Here is a 21,375-nt window from a genome sequence, read left to right as displayed (position 1 = left end):
TGAGCTCAGCAGAGAGTCTAGGGACTGGCATATTGAAAAAATACCTAAGAGTTTGGTTAAGCGTTTTCTCTGCCTCGTTTGCTGTCCCCCAAACTGTGTTTTCCAAAGTGTGCTTTACAGACAGACTTTCTTGCTGAGAGGGACATACCCTGTCTTTCCATTACTGTGCATGAATATTGTGCTTGAAGAATAAAAAAAACATAAAGCCAGCTACCTAACTAACTTATTTAATGGATTAGGTTACTTAGAATGAGGCAAAAATAAGTGTTAAGTAACAGTTCAGTTTAAGAAAAACAGTAAGTTATCAGGATGAGTGGTATGAGACTAAGTCAGAAATCATGAAGGTCGTCCTTCAAATCCAAGACGTGGGAAATACTGTGACGTTTATGGAGAGCTAGCTATACCTTGACGTCACCTTCAGGAAAGTTGGGCACAGAATGGCCCAGAAAAGCCAGGAAGGTTGAACTTGACAGATTTTATGTCTTAACATGTGCTCTTCTTGCTCTTCTTGTCCACGGAGCTCTCTTACTGTTATTGAAGACTTTGTGAAGCTCTTTAATGTCTTGCCCAATTCTCCTTCCTTTCTCAGCTTCCTATAAGCCCTCGTGTGAGCAGAGTTTAAGGTTTGTCGGTATGGCGTTTACAGGGTAGAATGAAAAGGCCACTCCTGAGGGAAGTCACCCTGTGATCAAGTGCATCTCCTTTGCCATCCATCAGTGCCCAAGAATGGAGAGAGCCGGTCTCAGGTGTAAATGCATTTAACTTGAAAAGTGTAGTTTCCATTGGTCTGTGAAGTGAGCTTTAACAAGGATTGTCGTAAAGAATCCTTGACCTAGAGCAGTGGTTGGTTGTCAACCTTCTGGCCCTTTAAATACAGTTCCTCATGTTGTGACCCAACCATAAAATTATTTTCGTTGCTACTTCATAACTGTAATGTTGCTACTGTTATGAATCGTAATGTAAATATCTGATATGCAGGATGGTCTTAAGCGACCCCTGTGAAAGGGTCGTTCGACCGACAAAGGGGTCGTGACCCACAGGTTGAGAACCGCTGACCTAGAGACATGAGAGATGTGAAACTGACGTAGGTAAATAAAACCAGGATAGAACAGGCTTTGTTTGGGTCACCAAAATCCCTGCTTGTGTTTGTTCACGCACACCATTTTTGAAAAACCCTAAGCCTTCAATTAGTAACTTGTACTTTACTCATTTTAAATCAGCACAGATATTTGTTTAGTGCCTCTGCCAGGCAGTTAAAGTTAAGTCAGGTCTTTAACCTTAAAAAGATAACCAAACCTTCCGGCATCACTTGCACACCATTGTAAGTGGCAGACCAGAGCAAGGTACATTTTTGTAATGTTTATTGTAACTTTCAGACTTAATACTTAGCCTAATTATAATATTCATGGATTAGAGTTTTAATTTATGTTTCTTTTCCCCCAACATTGTGTGTGTGTGTGGGGGGGGGGGGGGCGTGGCGGGGGTCGTGAGATTTGGGGTTGCACGAATGGTACTGGTGGAGAAAGCATATTCTTGGTAGATCTTCATGACTAAAATACATGTTTGTATTTTAGGAAGCTGGATAAACCAGAAAATTTCAAGTTATACCATAAATCATGGCAAAGGATACAGATGTTCACTAAACTTTACCTCTGTGCATATGTAATCATGGATTTAGAATTCATTAATATGGTGATTACTATTTCTATTGTGGACTTTAATCATTCATATGAAATATAAACATTATGTTTGCAAGAAAAAAATGGCATCACCTCTTGAAACTTTAATTATAGTGTGCCTCATCCGATAGATACCCTGTGTAAGCATGAGACTAAATATATACTGTAACTATTTATTAACAGTATGTGACAGTATTGTTAGTCACACGTCAGAGGTATTTGGAGGGAATGTATATAACACATTGTGGGAGAGAATTATTGGGATAGTTGTTGGTAAGTAACAGTTACTAAGCTGCAATGAATAGATAATGATTAAGAGCCAGTTATATCTTTGCCATTGTAGTAAAGAAAGCTTTGGTAGAGATGAGAGAATACAGCAGGTACCCGAGTGGAAGGTGAGCAGGGGAAATAATGCTTTCTCGTCATCAATAGGAATTAATGAAGTCTTCTACTACATGCAGCTTCTAGGACTTTTGTTCTTCCTAGGAGGAAATAAAGTTCCGCATTTAGCTGCCTGTTTTCATTCATTGAGAACCATTTGTAATCACAGTCTGAAAGGAAGTGGTTCCTGTTCGAGGTTGTGGAATGTCTTTTATGCTTATATAGCAGGGTGCCCCTGGGTGGAATGAACTTGACGATGGGGAGCAGGGGAATGTGTGCTGTGAGAAACCAGCAGCCCATTCCCAATCCTGGGAAGACTGTGGCCAAGTACATCTGGCAAAGCAGAATGAACTTACTTGAGGGAATTAATTAAGTAAAACTAACCGTTTCTGGCTTTGAAAAGAGCAGTCCTTTAGAAGAAACTTCCTGGTGAGCTCATTCTTGGGAGCCCTTTCCTCCCTACCTTCTTCGCTCAGGCTGAATCAGCCGCCTTCTCGCCTGTGATTGGTTAGTGTGCACATGCTAGTATTTATTAGAGCTCTTATCACGTCTGGCAGGGCCAGTCACTTCCTTCAGGTCAGCCGGGAACCCCTCCCTGGCCTGAGTCATCTTGCAAACCCCAGGAGACAGGGCACCAGGCACATGACTAAGTACCACATCCAACTGCCTTGATTTGGGGAGGGCCTGTTGCATACACAAGTGAGAATTGAAGATGCATGGAGAAGTTAGAAGAGTGGATTCCTGGCATTTCTACAGTGAGGAGATGATAGCTCGTAAGGGAAAAAAGTGTAGAATTACTTACAGACCATTTTTGTGGGGGCATATCAGCTCTGCCACTAATCAGCTGGGTGATTTCAGCCAGGCAAGCAGTTCTGGTTCTCAGTCTCTTTGTAGAGAAATGAGCTGTTACGGTTGATGGTCTGTGAAGTCTTTTCGGTGTTTAAGTTTCTGAGGGTTCTAAGTGTTTGGGTGTAAAGCCTGGAGAGAGAACATTTTAAATAATTTCTATTAACTCTTGTCATCATAAAGTGTTTCTAGGCTCCATAACAACTTTTCTGTTTCTTTATTTTTTTTTGTCTTTTAAAAAGAGGCCCGTGTGGCTCAGTTGGTTGGGTGTTGTTCCGTGTACTGAAACGTTGCTGGTTCCACTCCTGGATCAGGGCACATGCCCAGGTTGCAGGCTTGGTCCTTCATAGCTGGTGGCAGGAGGCAGCCGATTGGTGTTATGCTCTCACATTGGTATCTCTCTCTCTCTTTCCCTCTCCCCCCCCCCTTTTCTCTTACCCCGCCCCCCCCCCCCCCCAAAAAAAGGCAATAAACTGTTAAAAAATAAAATAAAAAGATATCCAGTGGGTTCTCTCTGAAAGGCATTGGTCTCGAAGACAAACTGGGAACCTGAGTGGCTATAGTTGTTTAGCTCATGAAGTGATGGAAGGATCTATTATTCAGTTGCAGCTTAAATAATGTACCAGCCCGGTGCGTGCTGGATTCTTTTCCTTACTCTGCAGCCCAGGCAAGCAAACAAAACCATCATTTTCTCCTTCCCCTTCCCCTCCACCCTTCCCAGTAAAAGCAGCATACGGGGAGACTCCAGCACCCCCTCCTTTCCCATGGGCGTCTCCCCCAGGGACCCCATTGCTGTGGCATGAGGGTGGACGGTAAGGCAGGCCTGCAGCTGGGAGGCCTCTCGGATGTGTTCCTCGCGAGGCGCTGAGGATGAGCCTACTGGGTACTCTTGCGAGACCTCCCTGTTCACTAGCGTAAACTCTCTCGCTGTCCTCCGAGTCTCAGCGTCCCTTCAGACACCCCTGAGTTTTTCTGCCTCCCTTGGGCCGGCCTGTTTAGTGTCTGGGTGAGTTTTAAGAGGGGAGAGGGATTTGTGGCATCTTAGACACCCATTGACATTTCCCAGAAATGGAACTGGAAGCATTTGTGCTTTTCCGTCTGGTGTTATTGTTAGAGACTAAAAACAGGCAAGTGGCGACACATGGCAATGAAGAGGCTCTGAGTTCATTTTGATTATCAGTGGCCTTCTTTCTCGCAGTACCTAAATTCGGATTTTAATCAAAGGTCCGGGAGAAATTTTTAGTCTACTGATAACTGCTTAGGCGCACAGTGTGCAGATGCCTTTACTCAAGAGGCAGGAAGAGGCAGGAAAGGTTGACTCAATTTACCGAAGAACTGAGGTTAAAAATATTGGTCTGAAATGGGGGAAAAAAATCTCCCATGGAAACAGTGGTGTCCAGAGTCTGTTCTCCCGAGCCTGCTCACTCACCCTGAAGCTTTCTCTACATTATTATTTTTATGGTGTTTCCTTAAAGTATAATTTTCATACAGTAAAATGCACAAATCTCAACTGGAGAGCTTGGTAAATTTTTTTTTTTTTTTATAATTGTGGTAAAATACACGTAACATGAAATCAGCCATTTTAAAGTCAACAGTTCAGTGGCATTGAATTCATTTATCATGTTGTGCAGCCACTAGTTCCAGAGCTGGATGAGTCTATACATGAGTGCATTCACCTGTGTGGTTACCACCTAGATCAAAAATAAGAACTTTCCATCCCCCTAGAAGGTTCTCTGGCCACTTTTCCGACTGTTAGCACCCCACCTGCAAGGAATAGTTTTGCTTGGCCTTGATCCATGTGCATGAAATCAAGATTTTGTGTGTGGCTTCTTTTGCTCACATGACCTTTGTGAGATGCCTCTGTGTTGAAGGTGGTTCCACAGTTCTGTCTTATTGCTGAATAGCATTGCACTGATAGGAATTTATCGTAGTCTGTTTAGGCATTCTTTTGTTGGTAGGTATTGGGGTTTATTGCCAACTTTTTTTTTTTTCTATTATGAATAAAGCTGCTATGAACATCACCTACACCTTGTTTTGTGGACTTACTAGTAAGCACATAGTTCCCTTGTGTAAATTCCTAGGAGTAGAATTGCTGCTTCATGGCTTGGGGACATGTTTAACTTTCATACTGTAATTTCTTTTTTAAATGTGTTTTTATTGGTTTTAGAGAGAGAGGGGAAGGGAGAGGGAGATAGAAACATCAATGATGAGAGAGAATCATTGATCAGCTGCCTCCTGAACATCCCCTGGGGGTCTGGCCTGCACTCCAGGCATGTGCCCTGACCCGGAATCGAACTGTGACCTCCTGGTTTATAGATTGATGCTCAACCACTGAGTCATACCGGCTGGCTACTCTGTGATTCTTGAGAGTTTTTTTTTATGAGATTGCTTGAGAAATTATAATTTGCAAGACTACAAATTAATGCAGAAACTGAAAGGTGACTTAATTCTAAGACCTGCTGCTTTGATGTATAACTTAATGGAACTTAATGAGTGTTTTCTTTTTTAAGTCAATCTGACTTGTTAGCTTCTAATAGAGTAAGTAAAAGGTGATCTATAAATCTGGTTTATAGATGGGCTAAAGAGGATATTCACCCCCCCCCCCCCCCCCCCCCCCGTCTTTAAGTTTATCTTTTGACAAGTGAAATGGAGATTATTTTGTGCTGACAGCATCCTCCAAAACAGGGGTCCTCAAACTACGGCCCGCGGGCTACATGCGGCCCGCCGAAAACATTTGTTTTTTTACTTCAAAATGAGATATGTGCAGTGTGCATAGGAATTTGTTCATAGTGTGTGTTTTTTTTAAAACTATAGTCCGGCCCTCCAGTGGTCTGAGGGACAATGACTGGCCCCCTGTTTAAAAAGTTTGAGGACCCCTGCTCCAAAACATGGGCAACAGTGGCTGTCTTCTTTCTAGCTTATATTATGAAATAGGAGCTATAATGTACTGCTCTTTTGTTTTTATTACATTTATTGGGGTGACATTGGTTACTTAATGTATTGCTCTTGAGACATTTAAAAATCTTGAATCAATTTTGGCAAAATCCTCCCTATAACAATGGCACATGTGGAAAGAACTGAGTTTTTCTAATGTCTGAATCTTCTCTCATTCACATAATCTTCCTTATAACTCTGACCGATGCTACCTTTTTGAGGACCTTACTGTTACTGTTTTGAAAAGGTGGTTAGCTAGAAACAGAGGGACCAAGTGATTTATCGATTAATGCCTTATTTTAGGCTTATTTCTGTAGTGTTATTTCTGAAGGCTCCTTGCAGAGAAATTTAAAGCGATAAGGAAAGCAAGGAGGATTTGAAGTTCCCAGATAAGCATGATCGGCAACTTCGTTTTAGCCACTGGTTTCGCAGGCCCGGCTCCTTTGCAAAAGCTTCCTTAAATTTGAATGTGCTAGAAATACATTGACAGAACCCCCCGTTTCATCTCTTCTTCGCCAGACTTACCCTGTCGGCCAGGGCTGACAGTGGATGTCCAAACAGTTCACAGCGGCTGATACAATGGACAAAGGGCTTCACTGTTTGGAGAGTGGAACGAGGAGCTGAAGGGGAGCTTCTTACGGGCATTGACCTAATTCACTCCTTCGACAGAGATGATTGGTTTTAAATATATATGTCTGCCCTGTCTACCAGTGTTACAGCTGGCGGTGTCAACGCCTGGAGAGGAAGCCCGTGGTGTGCTGCTTTGTGTATTTTTGTGAAGTACGGCCTTTATTTCTATGTGATAATATCCTTAAACAATTTTTTAAAAAGCCCAAGTAAAGTTCTGCCATGAACTGATATTCCACCAAAGGTGGGGGATTGAGAAAAGCAGCAGAAACTGCATTACCACCCGTCTGGGTCCCAGAAAACCTCCTCACTGGCGGGAATGGGTTAGTCACCCACTTTTCTTTCTTTCTTTTTTTTTTAAAAATATATTTTATTGATTTTTTTTACAGAGAGGAAGGGAGAGGGATAGAGAGTTAGAAACATTGATGAGAAAGAAACATCGATCAGCTGCCTCCTGCACACTCCTTACTGAGGATGTGCCTGAAACCTATAACAATGCCTTTGACCGGAATCGAACCCGGGACCCTTGAGTCCGCAGGCTGACGCTCTATCCACTGAGCCAAACCGGTCAGGGCAGTCACCCACTTTTCAAAGATGAAATTCTTTGTGGGCCTTTTCTCTGTGAAATGTGGGGAACCCGAACTGGGTTAAAAATAAAAATTAGTTGAGCCACTGCTAAATATCGAAGTTTCGTGTTTGTCATTTACTTTGTCCGGAATACACATCAGCGATGCCTTTGCTATTTCTGACCAGGGATATCTGCAGCCGGCAGGCACTGCGGAGACGGTCTCTCCCCTATTAATAGAAGAGGCGCAAAGGGGAATGCCCATGTCACAGTGAGGGAAGAGCTCATTGGGCTTAGTAAGCTCCAGCCAACAATTGCATTGTTGTTCTGAGTTGCTGAGTGTGATTAGATGATTAAATATAAATGTTGACCTGATTGGATTCTATCCCAACAATGAACTGTCCTGAAAAAACAGCAGTAGCATATCATTCCACCAGACTTGTTCTTTGGGCTTTATATGTGGGATAATGATTTCTGCAGTGAAGTGTCATAAAAACTGGGGCATGTGGTGTCTCTCAGTCTCTCTTTTGTTCCCGCTTGGGTGTATTGGCTCGATGTGTCGCCTGCTACATGGACAGTCCATTATCTTCATGGGAAGCAACGCGTAAGCTTTTTAAAAATATACATATTTTTATTGATTTTAGAGAAGAGGAGAGAGGGAGAGAGAGATAGAAACTTCAATGATGAGACAGAATCAATGATCGGCTGCCTCCTGCACATCCCCTACTGGGGATGTGCCTGCAACCCAGGCATGTGACCTTGACCAGAATTGAACCTGGGACCCTTCAGTCCACAGGCCAACGCTCTATCTACTGAGCCAAACCAGCTAGGGCCAACATAGCTTTCTGGTTGGGATGAATTGCATCAAAACGAATGCTTGGAGACACCGAACTCTGTAAAATGTCCCCAATAAGACATAAACTTCCCTGCGTGTGTCCGTCCTTTCGGAAGAGCGTGTGTTTTCAGTGAGGCCTGGGTCCTCCCTGGAGTGAGGAGGGGGCTCAGTTTCACGTGGAGGGCAGCTCTGGCTCTTTGCATTCTTAGCAGAGAATGGCTGCTCAGTAAATGAAGGAAGGAGAAAGGAGAAGGCGGGCCCCAAAGGACTGAAATGTGGGCGGCGCGGGTGTGCATTCTCTCCCCTTTCTCCCTAGATTCTCTACCTCCCAAGAAAGCACTTGGCAGGCGGCTTGGAGACTATTGGAACCTGAAAAACTTTGCATTATTGGACTGACAAGTCGAAAATGTGCATTGATGGAGCTTGTAAAACAGCTCTGGGCTGTGCGCTTGTTTTCTATAAATGTTATGGGTGTGTCAGGGCAGGCTCCCTCCAGCTGACTCCTGAGGTTTGTGTGAAACGCCCGCTCATGAGGGAGCCCAGGGCACAGGCTGATGCAGCTGGTTTTGCTCTGTGCCCTGAGATGTCACGTTTCTCTTGTGAAGTGGGGGAAGGAAGCCATGCGGTTGATGTCCTGTTAGACCCTTGGTACAGGTCTCGTTGAATAGTCCCAATCAATTGGGGGCAGGTGTTAAAACTCACTTTTATAGGGGAAGACACTGAGGCTCAGAAATGTTAAGTAACTTGCCCGAGGTCACACAGCTCCTGTGACCGGGAGGGAATCTGAGCCAAGGTCCATGTGACTCATTTGAAACCTGCAGGTTTTTGCAGTTGCGCCAGCCTCTGCTTTTCAGAATCAGTTGCGCAAAGAAATAGGGGGAGATGCAACAGACAGCATCCCTCTGTTGATGGTTAGGAGTTTAAATATTATCATTGAATGTGTAGAGGACCCTCTCCCCTCTGCCTGCCCAGGAATCGCGAGTGACAATAATATGCCAATGTTAAGAGATGGATTGATACCTTCTTCAGTGACCTCTGTGTGTCCACCACTGTGTGAGGCCCCAAAGACCCTATCAGATGAGCAAGACACGGCCTCATGGGGAAGTAGATTACAGAGACAACTAGCTAAAAATCACAGTTTTATTACAGAAATATTAAGAATATGTCTTGTCAAGTGAAAGTCTACTTTTTTCAAGTTCACAGTCTCCAGTTAGAAAAGACTGTGTCATTCCATCCACTCTCCCCACAAAAAGCAGTGGTTACATGAATGGCTGTAGAGCACATGGGTAGTGGAATTAGAAAGAGCATCTTAGATATGCTGTGTTTGGGAACTTGCCTGTTAAAGGTCAGAATTCCACCACAAGTTCCCTGAGGGTCAAAGTACATCTTTTAAAATAGGAAATACCTCCAAGAGGTTTAGGCTACCAGACACTCACACTTTAGTGTGACATAGGACAGTCAGATTATTCTGATATGTACCCGACACCGTGTGCATGGATAGAGTAGGAACTTTAAAATGTTTTTATTGATTTTTTTTAGAGAGAGAGAAAGGGAGAGGGATAGAAAGATGAGAGAGAAACATCATTGATCAATTGGCTGCCTCCTGCATGTTCCCTACTGGGGACCGAGACCTGCAATGGAGGCACATGCCCTGACCGGGAATCGAAATGATGCTCAACCACTGAGCCACACCAGCCGGGCAAGTGAGGCTTTTGAATGGGGCTACAAGTGAGGGGGAATTTTGGAGCCGGAACATTTTGGTGATGGACCAAGCCATTATGGAGTGCCAGGTGTTTGCCTTTGGATGGGTGGGGTAGGAGAACATCGAAAACCAGAGCAACCAGCCCAAGGGGTAGAAAGAGCAAGGAAATCTCAAGAAATCTCTAGAAGTTATTTCTTTCCTGTTCCTTCCTGCTATTAAGGGTGCTTTTGTCTCTTCCTCACCTACTCCTGCATGGCTTTCTCCCCCAGGACCCAGCATGGATGAGTGAGATGTGCTCCCACGGACAGCGTGATAAGGCTGACACTGTATGGCATGCCGATTCTTGGTTGTATGCTCAGCCAGGACAAATGCAGGATATATAATTTTGATCAGATTGAGTCAGACTTCATGGTGGGTAGTGGAAACTTACAGTCTTGCTCTTTAACAAGTTTCTTCTAACACGGGGCTTGCCTAGGGCCGTGGGGCCGCATCCTTGTGGTCTTTCTGTGAGGTGCCCAGATAGCATCCCCACCCGAGATCAGGAGCCAAGGTTTTCCCTCCTCTGTGTCCATCACATTTCTTAGCAGAGTCTTGCCCAGTGCGTGTGTTGATAATACTCACACATGTAGTTAATCATCTACTTTGAGGAAAATCTGAAGCAAGATTTTGATCTCCGGCCAGCTTCCCCCTCAGACCGGGATTGGAAATGGTGGACAAGTTCAGATTTTAGATTAGGGAAAATACCACCAGGGAAGTTCCATTGTTACCGAAACCAAGGTTAGTGCCCTTTGAATTGACCTGACTTTTGGATTATGTCCCCGCTAAGAACCTACTCATTATTAATTTAAAAAGAAAAAGAAATACACAGGCAAACAAAACAGAATTATCCCCCAATAGGGACCGGCTGCTCAGGACAGTCCTAGGCTTGTTGAAGGTAGAAGTGAGGAAGGAAAGCAAATAACAGAAAGTGTGTGCACCTCCCTCGGCACCAGTGTGAGCACCTTGCAGGAAAGGACCAGGTCTGGGGGAACAGACACCTGCACATCAGTCACCTGTCACTAAATTTTGCATAAGTTGAAACTAGGGATTGGCAACTACAGCCGGCTGCCTGTTTGGTTCGTCTTGTTTGTTTGTTTTTCTGCCCACTAACTAAGGATTGTTCTTACATTTTATAATGATTACATTTTAAATGGCAATGTCAGTATCTGTATAATGCTAAAATATATCAACTATGTGGCCCTTTAAGGAAATGTTGGTTGGCCCCTGGTTCAAAACTCCTAGAATTTCTCGCATGTTCTTTTGACATCATGGAATAGTCATGTCAGGATGCTGACCTGCGAAAGATTCTGGCTTCATGGGGATGCTCTTGTCCGAGGTCCCTCTTTTCTGTGGTAAAGCGAGGGGGAGAAGGGGTTGGATGGGCGTGCCAAAGGGCTGTCAGTTGAGGCAGGTCACAGACTGATAACTGGGGCCAGTTGGGAAGTGCTGAGTATAGACTTCTTCCAGGCGAAGCAGTAACATCAGTAAAAATGTGGAGGAAGTATGCTGCAAAGTGCATTTTGTTTTTAGGATTTGTTTGAGAGAGAGAGAGAGAGAAGGAGAGAGGGAGAGAGAGAAACATCTGTGTGAGAGTGAAGCATCGATTGGCTGCCTCCTGCACGCCCCCTACTGGGGGTTCAGCACACAACCCAGGCATGACTGGGAATTGAACTGGCGACCTTTCAGTGCATGGATGCCGCCCAATCAGCTGAGCCTTACGGACCCGGGCAGATGGACACTCTGGATGGCGCAGTTTGTTCCCTTGGTCCTTTGACTTCATCTGGTGTGCGCGCCCATTTATCAGAATGCCTAGGAAATCTTTGTTACATGCCCTGATAGCGGTTTCCTGTCCACCCTTAAGTAATGTGCCGCAAAGGTGTCTTTGGAACCTGCCTTAGAAATGGTAGTTCCTCAGTCTTTTCTCACAGTAGAAGATCTTGGCTGTGCCTAAGCCGGGACTGGGCAGCATGCCTCAGCTGCACACGGACCCTGTGCCAGGTCTCCCTTACCTCCTCCCCAGCTCCTGTATCCTGCTGGGGCTGCCCACCTAGCTTACATTTCTTCCCTGCTTCCTAGTAAGATGAGCAATTTGGACTCAAATTGCTAAAAATACAAATCCACTGATCCTACCTCAGACTTTTTACTTATTTTTGCTCATTAATGAGGCCAAGATCCTTCCCAAGACCATTTTGTTCATTAATGAGGCCAAGATCCTTCCCAAGACCATTTTGTTCATTAATGAGGCCAAGATCCTTCCCGAGACCCTGGTCCCCCCCCCCCCCCCCCCCGACCCCCCTCTTTCTATAGTTGCTTGCTGGCCCCTTGATTTATGCCTGGGAAGGCAGGACCCATGTGCATTATCCTCACTGTTTGAGTCTCCAGGGCTCCATACAAAGCCTGGTGTGAAAGAGGTGCTTAATAAATATTTATTGAATGAACTGATGGATGGATTCCACTTTCTACGTGAAACTTTAACTCCTGTAACTTTTTCCTGGAAAATGATGTTCTTCCGCACCTATAATTAGGTCCAGAGATCAACAGTTGGAAAGTGTTATTCCTCTGAATATCCCGCAGTGCCCAGAGCAGGGTCAGAAACACTGTAGGGTGTTGATTGACTAGAATATGCTTTTGTGTTTCCATTTAATATTAAGGAACGACAACTAAAAGTATAATTGTTCCCTTTTAGTCATCGCCACCCCCTTCACTATTTGCACATTTACTCGGCCTCTTACAAAAGCTATAATGGCGGGATTTTATTGTGATTAAAGTTTGAAGGGAAACAGTGTCTCCCCTTTTATTATTGCGCCACCTAGTGGATTATGTCTGTTTACTATGCAGTGGCCTTTGCTGATTTCCTGATAATTATAGTATATTCAAAAAAAAGGGGAAATGCTGGGAACTTTTCTTATGCTTTAAGACTGCATACAATTTCTGCCCACAGTTTGTCACTAGGCAGAAATGGATTTTTTGAGACGAGCTCAGCATTGTTTAATTTAGGATTTAATAAAGAAGTTGCCCCGTGCCTGAAATGTCCCATGTTACCGACAAAGGAAAACAGTGAGTTGGGAGAAGGGTGTGTCCTACACATTTTTGTCATGGACTGTCAGTTTTAACTCAGTTTCTGTATTAATGGTAAACAAGATACTAGATCTAAGAATGAGTAGTTTATTTCTAAGTTTGGAAACAGGGCTGTTTCAAACATCTGAACTTCTCTTTCCTTTAAATTTTGTCATAAAAAAAAATTTAGAAGCCTAACTATTTTTCGTATAACGTGCTTTTCAGTTCCATCTACTCTGTTTTATTATTAAGTCAAAGTCATTAGCAAAGTTTGTAGATTTGCATTTTCATTATTTTTAATAGCTTGTCATCTGGGAGGGAGGTGGATGCAGGAAACTCCACCTTTCTTTCCCCTTCCTGCCTCTGGTCTTCATTGCCCCCTCCTCTCTTAATGGTTCCACTGAGAATTCTTTTGTTTTTCTCCCTCAATTTCCATGAGATGCAGTGGACATGCAGTGTGCCAAATGCACCACGCAGGGACACGTTCCATTATCAAGTTTATGATGCTTTAAATATGTAACAAATACTTACGCAGTTGAAGCCATAAATTGTAAACTCTTTAATCGTATCCATAGATGAATAGTTTAATATAAAATGCCATTTACTGAGAGCCGTTTACATTCATGTTTTCAAACTGTCATTTGCTCAATTTTATCAACCACAAAGAGTTCACAATCTCCCTCCCATGCACTCCCCCCCCCCCCATCTTTCTTTAAAAAATATTTTTTTATTGATTTCAGAGAGGAAGGGAGAGGGAGCTAGAAACATCAGTGATGAGAGAGAATCATTGATAGGCTGCCTCCTGCATGCCCCCTACTGGGGATCGAGCCTGCAACCCAGGCATGTGTCCTTGACCATAATCGAACCTGGGACCCTTCAGTCCACAGGCCAATGCTCTATTCATTATGCCAAACCAGCTAGGGCACACACACAATCTTTTCTTGCTGAAAAATTTTTTTAAAAGATTACCAAAATGACCCCTGAAGTATGGAAACAAATACTGTTTCTGTAAATAAATAGTATTTTTCTTTTTCCTTCTCAAAATGGCATTTGAAAAAGATTCACATTGACACAGAACTGTTTATTGCTAGAACTTCTTTTTTTTAATGTTTTTATTGATTTTTAGAGAGAAAGGAAGGGAGAAGGGATAGAGAGATAGAAACATGGATGAGAGAGAAATATCATCGATTGGCTGCCTCCTGCACGCTCCCCACTGGGGACCAAGCTCACAACCTGGGCATGTGCCCCAACCAGGAATTGAACAGGTGACGTCTTGGTCCCTGAGTCAACGCTCCACCACTGAGTGACACAGGCTGGGCTAGAACTTCTTTTTAAAAGTAGTGGGGTCAGTACATTTGGTTAATCCACATACACACTACACAATAGGGGTGGGATGCCCCATGTACAACAATGTTTGCCTTAGTATTAATTATAGTAGCAAAAAATTGGAAACTGTTGAAAAATTGCTAGGGATATGGTGAATTTCAAGTTTACTACATGTGGCTGTTTACAAGTTTAATTTAAATTAAGTTAAGCCTTTGGTTCCTTAATTGCAGTAGCCACATTTCAAGTGCTCAGTAGCCAAATTATTGGACCTACAGCTGCGGAACGTTGCCTCCCCGAGCAGAGTTCTGCTGCAGAGCTGCAGGACCAGGGCCTCTCCCGCTTTAACGTGCGTGTTAATCCCACGGGGGCTCCGTAAAGTGCACCTTCTTACCCGCAGATCCTAGGCAGGATTTGAGATTGTGCTTTTCTGACAAGCTCCCAGGTGCTGGCAATACAGTTTCTAAAGGTGAGGGTCTTCATGGTCCTGCCTTTATTCCCCAATTCTGAGAGGAAAGGCATGCCTTTGAGGCTCTGGATGCTGCGGGTGGGCGTACTGGCTCTCAGGGGATGGAGCAGGCACACTGGTAAGTGCCGGGAGCATTGTGCCTTGGGTCTGGGAGGGACAGTTTACCTTGGGTGTCTCATACAGGGCCAACCCTGCCAGCAGGACTTACCCACGGACTCTAATCATTGTTTTCCTAACCTGCCTTTTGCCAGTTAATAATTTTCTCTATCTTGGTGCCTGTCATGGGGTGGTGGTTTGTTTGTTTGTTTTTTTAAACTGAAGCTATGTTTTAATGTTTCGCAGGCTTAGTCAGGTTGAAAATCATAAAGCAGACAGGGCTGTGTCTCTGTTGGCAAATTAGCACCTTCCATTTGGGCTTATTAATGGATTTGTAATTACAAATAAGAAAGGTCTGTTTAAATGATAATTATACCGTACTGGTTAGTGTACCAGAACTGTGAACACAGAGGCCTTAAATATAATGTAGTTATCTGCTGATGTGTCTTTGCCTCGTAGCTTGTTAAAATTGGACTCATGCAGGGCAGGTCTGGGTTCAGATTGTGACTAGCCACCTAGTGGCTTTGGGGCCAACTGCAAGTTCCTTAATTAATATCTCAGACACACACACACACACACACACACACACACACACACACATACATACACATATATACTAGAGGCCTGGTGCACGGAATTCGTGCACTGGTGGGGGGTGTGGCCTGTAGGGATAGGTCCACTATGGGAGCGCCGCTCATCCAGGTCAGCCGAGGGTCTGTGGACCGGCACTTTGAGTGGCTGCTCCCTGGTCTGGCATCTTCCATGGAGCACTCACCTCTCCAGGGGACCAGGTCGGGCTGGGCCCAGGGACAATAGCACTGAGAGACGGTGCTATTGAGTAGGCCTTAGTCCAGTGGCATCCAGAACCCACCTCCCAGCCTCCGGGGTCAGCTCTGTGAGCCCAGCGGTGGCGCTGCTGCGTGGCCTGCGGGCATCCGGAGGAGGCAGCAGAGAGCGAAGAGGAGGAGCCCTGGGCTCCTGTGTTGAGTGTCTGCCCCCTGGTGGTCAGTGCACATCATAGCGACTGGTCGACCAGTCGTTCTGGTCGTTGCGCAGGTCGGTCGCTGGGCTTTTATTATGTAGGATAGGATAATGTATAATGACATGTATCCCATACATATGTGTGTATGTATTTTAAATTAAGACTTTATTTTTTCTAGAGCAGTTTAGGGTTTGCAGCAAAATTGAGAGAAGAGTACAGAGATTTCCCATATACCCCCTGCCCTACCCGTGCACAGCTTCCCCCATTATTAACATCCCACACCGGAATGGTACATTTATTACAGTTAATGAACCTACACTGACACGTCATTATCACCGAAAGCCCATCATTTACCTTATAGTTCACTCTTGGTCTTGTATGTGGGTTTGGACAAATGTATAATGACATGCATCCCATCATTATGGTATCATACAGAGTATTTTCACTGCCCTAAAAATCTTTCGTGCCCCGCCTACTTAGCTCTCCCTCCCTCTAACCTCCTAACCCCTGGCAACCACTGATCTCTTTATTGTCTTCTAGTTTTGCCTTTTTCAGATGTGACAGAGTTGGAATCGTACAGGATGCAGCTTTTTCAGATGGGCTCCTTTCACTTGATCATGTGCATTTCAATGTTCTCCACGTCTTTGCATGGCTTGATAGCTTGTTTCTTTCCAGCTCTGAATAATGTTCCATTGTCTGGATGTACTACCGTTTATCCATCCACCTATCGGAAGGTGTCTTGGTTGCTTCCAAGTTTTGGCAATTCTGAATAAAGCTGCTCTAAACATCCGTGTGCAGGTTTCTGTGTGGACATGAACTTTCGTTCCCTTTGGGTGAATACCAAGGAGCACAATTGCTGGGTTCTGTGGTGAGGTTTAGTTTTGTAAGAACCCATCCGACTGCTTTCCAAAGTGGCTGTACCGTTTTCCATGCCCGCCAGCCATGAATGAGAGTTCTTTTTGCTCCACACCCTCACCAGCCTTTGTTGTCAGGGTTCCAGACTGTGGCCAGCGGTAGCTAACTCACAGGATTATCCCGTGAGCAGTTGTATAGGGTCCTTGGTATGGTGCTCTGCTGCGTGTTAATGACTTCCTGTCTTTGCAGCTCTCATAACCTTCTTATCTCCTGTTCTTTTAACACCACCACGCTGTAGAGTAAGTTATGTTGACATCTCTGTCCATGCTGAGAATGTGTGCTAAACAGTTGACTGCCCAGGCACACTGAGTTCTTGTAGCGTCTTGAATGCACCCTGAAGGTTATTCCTCCTGGCTGTGACCTTGCTGTTCCCTCTTTCTAAAAGGTCCACCCACCCAACACGTCATTCACCCTCTAGCACTGAGCTCCCGTAGAGCCCTGAGTGGGAGGGTGGGCCTTCCCTGGGGCTGGTGCACATCCCCCTCCACCACACCTCCCATCCCCAGTGAATAACTTCCACCCATGCCATCGATTTCAGTTTCCATCCTTGCCATTACCCATCACCCACCTTCCTCCAGCCCCTCATGGCCCTTTTTCTTCCATGAACATAATAACCTTGTTTCTCCTCAGGGCCTTTGCCTCTGCTGTTCCCTCTCTCCAGAGGTCTGTCCAGAGTTTCTTATCATTAGTTCTTTCCACTGTCACATCTCATGGCCCTTACTGCTACCTGAGATTATAATATGTTCACTTGTCTATTGTCTGGTTCCTCCTTTCAACTCCTCCCTGTGAGGGAAGGATTTGGGCTTGTTATCCCCCCAGAATCTAGAACAGGGTCTGACACATCCCAGGGGTCCCGGGAACGTTGGTTGCATGAACGAGCCTTGTAAATTTATCTGTCCGCTGTTGTCTTTGCAGAGCTGTGCTTATGGTCCCACTTTGTCTTTCAATCCACAGGGCCAGTGAATTTCTGCTCAGTAAATGTGCTTGAATATGTGAATATGGAAGTGAGGAATCTTTGAGACATAAATCCCTAAATTCTTGAGATCTTCTCAAGGAGGCAGCTATCCACCACAAAATGTCCATTTGAACTACTAACTGCTAGTCAGAATAGGCTGCAGGGTTTGGATGGCCTTTCTCTCTGGCCTTTTTCAGGGTCTTGGCCCTGTGTTGTTCTTTAGGCCCTGAGTGTTCTCTCTCTCTCCCCCAACCCTCCTCTCTCTCCCCCCACCCCCTTTCTCTCAATTGAGTTCATTGTTCAGAACTCATCCCAGTGTCCTTTGCTCATGGTGAACACCCTGCACTCCCCACCCACTCTGACTACATCAGATGCTGGCTCTTGCCAAGCTTCCCGAGGGCTGTGCTGTACATGGATTGACCTTCATTTGATCCTCAGACCTTGCACGCTGCACTTGGTAAACATTTGTTGAATGACTACAGAATGAGTGGTAGCGTATTTGCAACACCCATGTTCGTTGCAGCGTTCTTCACAGCAGTCAAGAGGCGAAAGTAACCCAAGTGTCTCCATCGGCAGATGATAGATAAACAAAATGTGGTCTGTACATACAATGGAATATTATTCCCCCCAGAAAGGAAGGAAATTCTGACAGATGTTACAAGGGTGAACCTTGACATTGTGCTAAGTGAAATAAGCCAGACACAAAAAAGTCAAATACTTTATGATCCCACTTACCAGAGGTACCCAGAGTAGTCCAATTCATAGAAATGGTTGCCAGGGGCTCCCAGGAGGGGGATGCAAGGAGTTGTTTAATGGGAACAGAATTTCAGTTTTGTAAGATGAGAGACCTGGAGATTGTGCAACAATGAGAAAGGACCTAATGCTACTGAGCTGCACGCTGAGGAATGGTTGTGATTTTATGTTGTGTTTCGTGGGTGTTTTTTTTTTTAGCACAATTAAAAAAAAATAGTGCAGGAAGAAACTGTGACTTCTGGAAACCTGGAGTTCTTAAATTGTAGGATGCCTTTGACTTCTGGGCAGTATGCATGAATTTAAGGGAAAGGCATTTATTTCCTCACCAGGGAAGCTCAAGTGATTTCCTGAGGACTGTCAGAGTGTAGGCGTGAGCTGCCTTAAGCAAGCCCTCTTTTCCTCCACCTGGATTCTCTGCACCTGGCACCCAGGGCTGAGCCCGGGGTGCAGGGAGCCTGCCTACACCTGCACAGCTGGCGTTGAGTCCTAGGCAGCCTCAGTTTCCAAGATCCTCCTCCAGTAGGGTTCCTTTATTTATTTTTTTCTTGTGTGTGTGTGTGTGTGTGTGTGTGTGTGTGTGTGTGTGTGTTTTGTTGTCGTTAATTCTCACCCGAGGATATTTTTCCATTGATTTTCAGGGAGAGTGGAAGAGAGAGGGAAAGACAGAGAGAAACATCGATGTGAGAGAAACACATCGATTGGTTGCCTCCTGCACCAGGGCCCAGGCCGGGGAGGACCCTGCAACCAAGGAATGTGCCCCTGACCGGAATCAAACCCGGGACCCTTTGGTCCCCAGGCCAACACTCTATCCATTGAGCCAAACTGGCTAGGGCAGTAGGGTTACTTTGTAATCTCTGCACTCTTCAGTGTAAGATTTGAAACAAACTTTCATTAATTTCCCGTCCTGTTCTTCTGTTCCAACACTTTTGAAGAACTTATTCTTGCCGTGGCCTATGTGGCTTAGTTAGTTGGGCATTGTCCTGTGCACCAAAAGGTCACTGGTTCCATTCCTGGTCAGGGCACATGCCCGGTTTGCAGGTTTGATCCCCAGTAGGGGGCATGCCGAAGGTAACCTATTGATGTTTCACTCTTGCATCAATGTTTCTCTCTCTCCCTCTCCCTTCCTTTCTCCCTAAAAATCAATAGAAATATATATATTTAAAAAAAACACACTTAGTCTTGTAGAGTCCAAGGGAAGGACACGAACATGTTGAATACCCATGTAAAATTAGTAATTCAGCATGCACGCTGGGTAGAGGTTGCCATTGGCCCTCTGAGGTGTGGGTGGTATGATCCCCATTTTATAAAGAAAGCGACAGCTATCCATCCACGGCTCACAGCTAAGTGACAAATCAGATGGAGATTGCACCCCAGACTTTATGTCATTAACACTCCCATTCTTGCCTCTGTCCAGGTTATGTCCTCTAGGGTCCAAATTTATTCACATCTCTACCTCAAAAATCGGATGACACACTGCTCATTGCAAACTGCCCAGGTGCACTGGAGTAACATACATGCAGTAGTGAGAATGGTTGCCGGTTCCCGGAGACCATGCTTCCAAAACCCCACGTCTTGACCTCAAACCCCAGGCGCCCCTTAACATCTTTCCTCAGTGTTCAGAGACCTACAACGTGCTTTCCAACACTGACTCCTCCCTTCCCCCTGGGGAGTAAAGTCAAAGAAAGAAACAGATAGGAGGCCCTTTGTTTTTCTTCTATCCGTTACATTTACGGAAAGGTTGGAGGGAAGAGAGAAGTGCTGAGTGAGCACTCTGTCCTTGACTGGGCTCCGAGTTGTACCAACTCCCCAAGTCCTATCTTCCTCTGGCCAGCAGACCTCATGATCTCCAAGATGTGAAACATTGAGCATCATGCCTTTTAATTTCTGTGTAACGTTAGCATTTCAGTTCACCTGAAATGTTCACAGCTTCTAGCCAGCTTACAGTGTGTGTGTGTGTGTGTGAATATAAATAAATACTTCTGCAAATATTCCTTTCTATAGCATTGCTCTCAAATGTCCTACTTACTTAATTTTTACCTAGATCCCAGAATCCCTTTGTATGTCTAGGACAGGGGTGGGCACACTTTTTGACTCGAGGGCCACAATGAGTTCTTAAACTGGACCAGAGGGCCGGAACAAAAGCATGGATGGAGTGTTTGTGTGAACTAATACAAATTCAAAGTAAACATCATTACATAAAAAGGTACAGTCTTTTTTTTTAGTTTTATTCATTTCAAACGGGCCGTAGTTTGCCCACGGCTGGTCTAGGAGGAATATTTACTCTGATTCTCTAGGTCCCTCGCATGGGCGAGAGGGAGGAACGGAAAGCTGTGACAGTGATGCACATCCAGGCTGCTTGCTTTCTCCCCCACAAGTGATGCTTTTCAGAGCGTTTGGCGTCCCTGATGGATGGGTGCCGCTGTGCGAGATGACCGCAGGATTTGCTGGGAATGTGGGCCACTATTGTATCGGCCTTACGTAACCACGTGCGGGGATGGCAGTGGGCGCGCAGCCTGGAGTGTGGGCAGTGGCCTGGCTGGTCACTCCCCAAAGTGACCATGAAGACGGCTCAGGTCCTGCAGAGGATGTGGCTCCAGGCCGGTAGGAAGCTGGGGCTGTGGAAAGGCCATGTGAGTCTCTCTTTGCCAGCTCTCACCCCCTCTTCTTTCCCAACCTTTCCTTTCAGGAGGGGTTGGGGCGGGGCAGCAAAATCCCTCCCACGGGGCCCTTTCTCCGTGGGTTTATTCGTGCTGGCAGCTTTCCGTAGCAAATTGGGAGATGCAGGTGGTAGTCAGTGGTGGGCTTTTTAATTATTTGCCTCATTTTTAGCGGACTTCTGTGAAACGCATGGCCGCTCCGGGGATTTATGAATCAAAGGCTGCTGTTTCCCAGGGACTCTGGGAGCCGGTGGTGCTTCCTGGGGAAACTTCATAGACGGCCTCGTGGAAGAGGTTGGTGTGTCGGAACGTCTTGTTGTTGTTTTTTTTTATATATATATACATTTTTATTGATTTTTTACAGAGAGGAAGGGAGAGGATAGAGAGTTAGAAACATCGATGAGAGAGAAACATCGACCAGCTGCCTCCTGCACACTCCCTACTGGGGATGTGCCTGCAACCAAGGTACATGCCCTTGACCGGAATCGAACCTGGGACCCTTCAGTCCGCAGGCCGACGCTCTATCCACTGAGCCAAACCGGTCAGGGCACGTCTTGTTG

General features: G+C 45.2%; 1 protein-coding gene across 6 annotated transcripts in view; it reads left to right on the top strand.

Moving 5' to 3' along the window:
* The window catches only part of TJP2 (tight junction protein 2), a 112,806-nt gene that overhangs the window by 47,742 nt on the left and 43,689 nt on the right, over window positions 1-21,375 (top strand). For 2 of the 6 annotated variants that reach the window (XM_070431540.1, XM_070431536.1), the window contains exon 1: window positions 20,717-20,788. The exons of 3 other annotated variants lie outside the window; for them this stretch is intronic. In XM_070431540.1, coding sequence (XP_070287641.1) covers window positions 20,717-20,788 — 72 coding nt within the window. Of the gene's footprint in view, window positions 1-14,316; window positions 14,338-20,716; window positions 20,789-21,375 lie in introns of those variants that run through there. One more of the 6 variants, XM_070431538.1, reaches the window with a different exon arrangement.

Source organism: Myotis yumanensis, unplaced genomic scaffold (genome assembly GCF_028538775.1).
Source record: "Myotis yumanensis isolate MYYU_CA2020_CCGP unplaced genomic scaffold, mMyoYum1.0.hap1 SCAF_12, whole genome shotgun sequence".
NCBI classification, from domain to species: Eukaryota; Metazoa; Chordata; class Mammalia; order Chiroptera; family Vespertilionidae; genus Myotis; species Myotis yumanensis.
The sequence above is the reverse complement of the archived record's forward strand: the minus strand, read 5'-3'. Positions and strand labels throughout refer to the sequence as shown.